Below are 6,000 nucleotides of genomic sequence, written 5' to 3'. Positions count from 1 at the left end.
TATTTTTGGTCGCTAATGAAGATTTAACGTTTTATTTTTTTGTCGTTCACAGGCCAGAGCAACAGACGACTGAGGAAAGTCAGCCTCCCCCACTGAGTCTTCTCTTTCATCTGAGGTGCACCGGCAGACTCTCTCTGGAAGGGACTGTTGAACCCAACGGAAGTCATGTGTTCCCTTTCGTACCGATCGCAATTAAATCAGCAGAGGAGAGAAGCAACACAGTGATTCTTTTCTCAGTCATGTGGATGCTGGAGTCTGATTTCTGATTTTAGATTTTGGAGGACTTTAGAAGCGCGGGAGCATTTTTAAAAACGCTGGTGCACGATTTTCTCTATGGAAATACTTAGAATGGAGGATGAAGTCAAAAGAAGCCGCTAAATGCTGAGGAGTTCTCGAACCCGTGCCTGTCTGTTTGGACTGTGCTATTTTTAAAAAGGCCGGAAACATTAATACGCCGTGCTGGGAATAACCCTCTGCTCTGCTGTGGAAAAGCACAACCTCTTAAAGCAGGATTAGGCGCGTGCTCGGAGGACGATGGCGGGGAAGAGGAGGTGCGGCGGGGTGCTCTCGGCGCTGCTCGTGCTCTTGGTGTCTTCCTTGGCTTCTGCGCTGGAGTTTGACGGACTGCCGGGCCAGTGGGCGCGCTACGGGCGCTGGGAGGCGGGCGCCACGGGTGACCTGAGCTTCGCCATGAAGACGAACGTGAGCCAAGCCGTCCTGCTCTACCTGGACGACGGCGGTAACTGCGACTTCTTCGAGCTGCTGGTCAGCGACGGGCGGCTGCTGTTACGCTTCGCCCTGCACTGCGGCGAGCCCGCGTCGCTGCACATGGAGACGCGGGTCAGCGACCATCGCTGGCACCGCGTCCACCTGACGCGCAACTACCGGCACACGACTCTGATGGTGGACGCCGAGTCCAAGACGGCCGAGGTCAAGTCCAAACGCAAGGAGATGGTCGTCGCTAGCGACCTGTTCGTGGGAGGGATCCCACCCGACGTGCGCCTGTCCGCTCTGACTTCAAGCACCGTTAAGTACGAGCCGCCTTTTCGGGGGCTGCTGGCTAATCTGAAGTTAGGGGAGGTTTCTCCCGTTCTGCTGGACAGTCAGGGTGTGAAAAACGATCTGGAGTATCTGTGCGCCAAGCATAACCCGTGCAGCAATGGAGGACGCTGTAACGTCCAGCAAGAGAACGTCCTGTGTGAGTGCACCAACACTGGATACAAGGGGAGGTACTGCACCGAAGGTGAGTCTGCCAAAAATACGCACCTATATACACCGATCAGCCATAACATTAAAACCACCTCCTTGTTTCTACACTCACTGCCCATTGTACCAGCTCCACTTACCACATAGAAGCACTTTGTAGTTCTACAATTACTGACTGTAGTCCATCTGTTTCTCTACATACTTTGTTAGCCCCCTTTTACCCTGTTCTTCCATGGTCAGGACAACCACAGAGCAGGTATTATTTGGGTGGTGGATCATTCTCAGCACTGCAGTTACACCGACATGGTGGTGGTGTGTTAGTGTGTGTTGTGCTGATATGAGTGGATCAGACACAGCAGCACTGCTGGAGTTTTCAAACACCTCACTGTCACTGCTGGACTGACAATAGTCCACCAACCAAAAATATCCAGCCAACAGCGCCCCGTCGGCAGCGTCCTGTGACCACTGATGAAGGTCTAGAAGATGACCAACTCAAACAGCAGCAATAGATGACCGATCGTCTCTGACTTTACATCTACAAGGTGAACCAACTAGGTAGGAGTGTCTAATAGAGTGGACAGTAAGTGGACACGGTATTTAAAAACTCCAGCAGCGTTGCTGTTTCTGATCCACTCATACCAGCACAACACACACTAACACACCACCACCATGTCAGTATCACTGCAGTGCTGAGAATGATCCACCACCTAAATAATACCTGATCTGTGGTGGTCCTGTGGGGGTCCTGACCATTGAAGAACCGGGTGAAAGCAGGCTAAAAAGGTATGTAGAGAAATAAATGGACTACAGTCAGTAATTGTAGAACTATAAGGTGCTTCTATATGGTAAGTGGAGCTGATAAAATGGACAGTATGTGTAGAAACAAGGAGGTGGTTTTAATGTTATGGTTGATCAGTGTATAGAACTATATATATCAAGTCACAGAGTAAGTGCAGCACAGCAACATGGGTTCCAGGGACCTGGGTTTGATCCACACTTCTTTGTCTTCCTTCTCTGGTTTCTTTTCACCACCCAAATAAAAATGCAGTAGGTTAATTGGCTTACAAGATCTTTGACCTGTGATTGGTTGGCACCCTCTATAGGGTGTTTTTCTGCCTTACGCCCAGTGATCCAGGACAGTGTGGTCCCCCCTGACCAGGATGAAATGGACCAGGCATGTGGAAGCTGGTGATCCATTCTCATATGTAGGGGAACTTCAATGGGACGGATGCTTTTACCAAAACCCTGGTGCATGAATTCATCTAGCTCAAAGGTTAAGATACTGGACTAGTAATCATAAGGTTGCAGGTTCAAGCTTCACCACAGCCACTGTTGGGCCCCTGAGCAAGGTTCTTAATCCTCAATTGCTCCAAACTGTATTCAGTCACAATTTTTTAGCCTTGTCTTTTGGTACCAAAGGGTTCTACATGGCAACCTTGTTATGAATAACATTCCAGCTCTTGTTGTGAAGATCTTGATGTTCAGATAGTTTTAAGACCTCCTCACCGAGGTGCTCATTTTGTTCCGTGGTTATTTTTCTGACTCGGCTACTTTTGGCAAACATATATCCTGTAACTATCCTATAAAAGTTCCATCTATCTCTGCCAATTAGCTTCAACTTGTGACCACTGTTCCTCTTTGCTTATTATAGACGCCGCTTATAAAAGTATAAATCAATTTCCAGTTTTCGTTACTGACGCCCCTGCTCTTCCAGCTTTTTGGCCTCTTTGAAACTTGTTAGCAGCTTTTTTTTGCTCTTAAATCACACGTACTATGGTGCTAATTAGAAGAGCTTTTTTTAATAGCCGATACCTGCTGCTCATTGGCAATTAACCTAATAAAACTTGCCAGTACAGCTGTGTTTGTAATTAGGTTTTCAGTCAAGCTCCTTTTTATGTGGGGTTTCCGATATTTTGTACACATTTCATATTAAATGCAATTTAAATGATTTCAATATATTATTAACAAACAGCTCAGCTCAATTTTATTCTGAGTACCTTTTTATTTCATCCAACCCTGTGAAGTCAAGTAGGTTTCAGTGTCTTGTTTATTTACAAATATCTTATATACCCGGTTTTGAATCTCATCGTTGCTATCGGCTGGCCAGGCATCTACACAGACATGATCGGCTTTGTCCAAGGGTAGGAAATGGCCTAAGCCCTGCAATGGACTGGCACCCTGTCTAGGGTGTGTTCGTGCCCTGCGCCCAACAATTCTGGATGAAACCGATAGCACCGCAAGCCTGACCAGGATAAAGTTTTTGATTAAATTGAAACTGAAAATTGGGTGTGTTCGAAAACCTAGTGAGCTGCCTTGCTGTCTCTTTACCTACATAGACAGCTGCCTATTTAGAGAGGATTCTACTAATCGACTTATATGTCAGGTTATTTGAATGCACTACTTAGACAGCTATTCCAGTGATTCCAGCGATTCCATCAGTTTTCGCTTACTAAGCTAACACAGTTAGCCTCAGGCCATTCAAATCAATGGGATGATGTGGCACAACGTGCTAGCGTGTCAACTAACATCTCCCTCCATGTTCCGAAAACGTTTAAATTAGCTGATAAGCCCGAATTTGCAAATAAATCACACATGTGCAAGTGTATTGAAATTAAAAATGAATGAGAATTTATTTACATTTGAAAAGAGCTCTTCACCCATCTGCCATATTAGTAATTTTTGTGAGAAAAGTTGTGCCGCACTGAATGCTGGGATTGCCTTCACTGCTAAGGCAGCATCGGATGCTCCCTTGTTATTTTGTCAAATTACTGTTCAAATATAAGGTGCCTTATTAGGCAGCATTTTTATGGTATCTAAGAATTCGAACAGCCTTCTTCTTGGGAGCGCGCATAGGATGACAAAGAAGGGGTCTATGCAGAGAGATATCTAGGTTTTCGAACACACCTGTGAAACCACAAAAACAAGCATGTTGACTATTCGTAGCATGGTTGTCAGTTTGAGACTGGAAGGTTTAAATAGATTATAATTTGCTAATCTTCTGGGATTTTCCCCACACAGAGTCTTTAGAGTTTACACAGAAACACAAAAAACATCCAGTAAGCGGCAGTTTAGTGACTGGAAACGGCTTGTTGATGAGAGAGTTGGAAGAATGGCCAAACTGGTTGAGCTGACCGTTCTATACTACTCGGTTAAGCAGAAAGTACTTCAGTGCTTGAGGTAGATAATCCACTCTAGGTGGCATCGATTTCTGTGACAACATTCATATTTAGGGTCGGAATGTAGTGTGAATCTTGGACCATGACATGATGAAATCAGGTCAACATGGGCCAAAATAAAAGGTTCAAAGGAACATTTTTAACCCCTTATGGAATTCAAACCACTAAGAATTGAGGCTGTTTTAGGGCAAGGGAGTGCCACCCAGTGTATAATAATAATAATAATAATAATACATTTTATTTATATAGCGCTTTTCAAGATACTCAAAGACGCTTTACATAAGACAAATAATCAAAACAAATACGTACATACACCATACAAATCATAGTACAAAATCAAAATAGTACATCAACATCAAGAATAATTAAGATAAAAACAAAGAGAGCAGCATAAGACAGTTCATTAAAAATTAGCTAAATTATGAGAGAGAACAACAAATATAGAACAATTTCTTAAAATTAGACAGAAACAGGACAGATTTACATGCAATCAGGAAACTGAAAACTTTACAAGTTTTAGGATCTAGGACTTCACATTTCTGTCGTGATCTAAGTATAAAAACTATTAAAAAGAATAGCAAAAATAAAAGCATTTATTTTGTGTTGTTACAAGTTAAATGCCACTCTGAATAGATGAGTTTTGAGAAGTGACTTGAATTTGGACAGGTCAGGACAATCTCGTAGGTGTTTGGGGAGAGCATTCCATAAAGATGGAGCAGCTATGGAAAAGGCCCTGTCACCCCAGGTCCGGTGCTTGGTCCTAGAGGGTATGGACAGTAGGTTAGCCTCAGAAGAGCGAAGGCTACGGAAGGGAATGTGCTGATGGAGCAGGTCGGTGAGGTAGGATGGGGCCTGATTATGGAGAGCTTTGTGAGTGAATAGAAGAATTTTGAATTGAATGCGTTGAGCAACGGGAAGCCAATGAAGTTTTTGTAGAACAGGTGTAATATGATCACGGGAGCGAGTATGAGTAAGGAGGCGAGCAGCTGAATTCTGGATATACTGAAGTTTTTTTAGGATTTTGTTAGATGTACCATAAAGGATGCTATTGCAATAATCAATTCTGGATGTAATAAAAGCATGAATCAAGGTTTCGGCGGCAGAAAAGGAGAGTGATGGACGTAGACGTGCTATGTTTTTTAGATGAAAGAAAGCAGTTTTGGTGATGTGATTTACATGGCGGTCAAAAGAGAGGTTGCTATCAAAAATTACACCAAGATTTCGGATGTTAGAAGACGGAGACAAAGTGTCATTATCAATGGTAATTTGAAAATTTTTTGTGGTTTTTGCCAGGGTTGTAGGACCTACGATGATCATATCTGATTTTTCACAGTTTAATTTGAGGAAATTAGCTTTCATCCACAATTTCATTTCAGTGATGCAATTTGTCAGAGTGGAGTGAAGTTCAGTATTAATGGATTTGGAGGAGATGTAAAGCTGAATATCATCAGCATAGCAGTGGAAATGTAAACCATGCCGACGTATGATGTCACCAAGGGGGAGCATATAAAGAATAAACAAAAGGGGACCTAACACTGAGCCTTGGGGAACGCCTTGGGACAGTGGAGCAATGGCAGAACTACAATTGTTGATATTAACAAACTGTTGTCTGTTTATG

The 6,000-nt window shown here is 43.6% G+C and overlaps 1 protein-coding gene across 1 annotated transcript in view; it reads left to right on the top strand.

Moving 5' to 3' along the window:
* Positions 1-306: 306 nt before the first annotated feature.
* The window catches only part of LOC134330877 (neurexin-2-like), a 149,823-nt gene continuing 144,129 nt past the window's right edge, over positions 307-6,000 (top strand). Inside the window, exon 1 of the mRNA XM_063012148.1 lies at positions 307-1,243. Coding sequence (XP_062868218.1) covers positions 535-1,243 — 709 coding nt within the window. The 5' untranslated portion in view covers positions 307-534. The remainder of the gene's footprint in view (positions 1,244-6,000) is intronic.

Source organism: Trichomycterus rosablanca, chromosome 16 (genome assembly GCF_030014385.1).
Source record: "Trichomycterus rosablanca isolate fTriRos1 chromosome 16, fTriRos1.hap1, whole genome shotgun sequence".
NCBI lineage: Eukaryota > Metazoa > Chordata > Actinopteri > Siluriformes > Trichomycteridae > Trichomycterus > Trichomycterus rosablanca.
The sequence above is the reverse complement of the archived record's forward strand: the minus strand, read 5'-3'. Positions and strand labels throughout refer to the sequence as shown.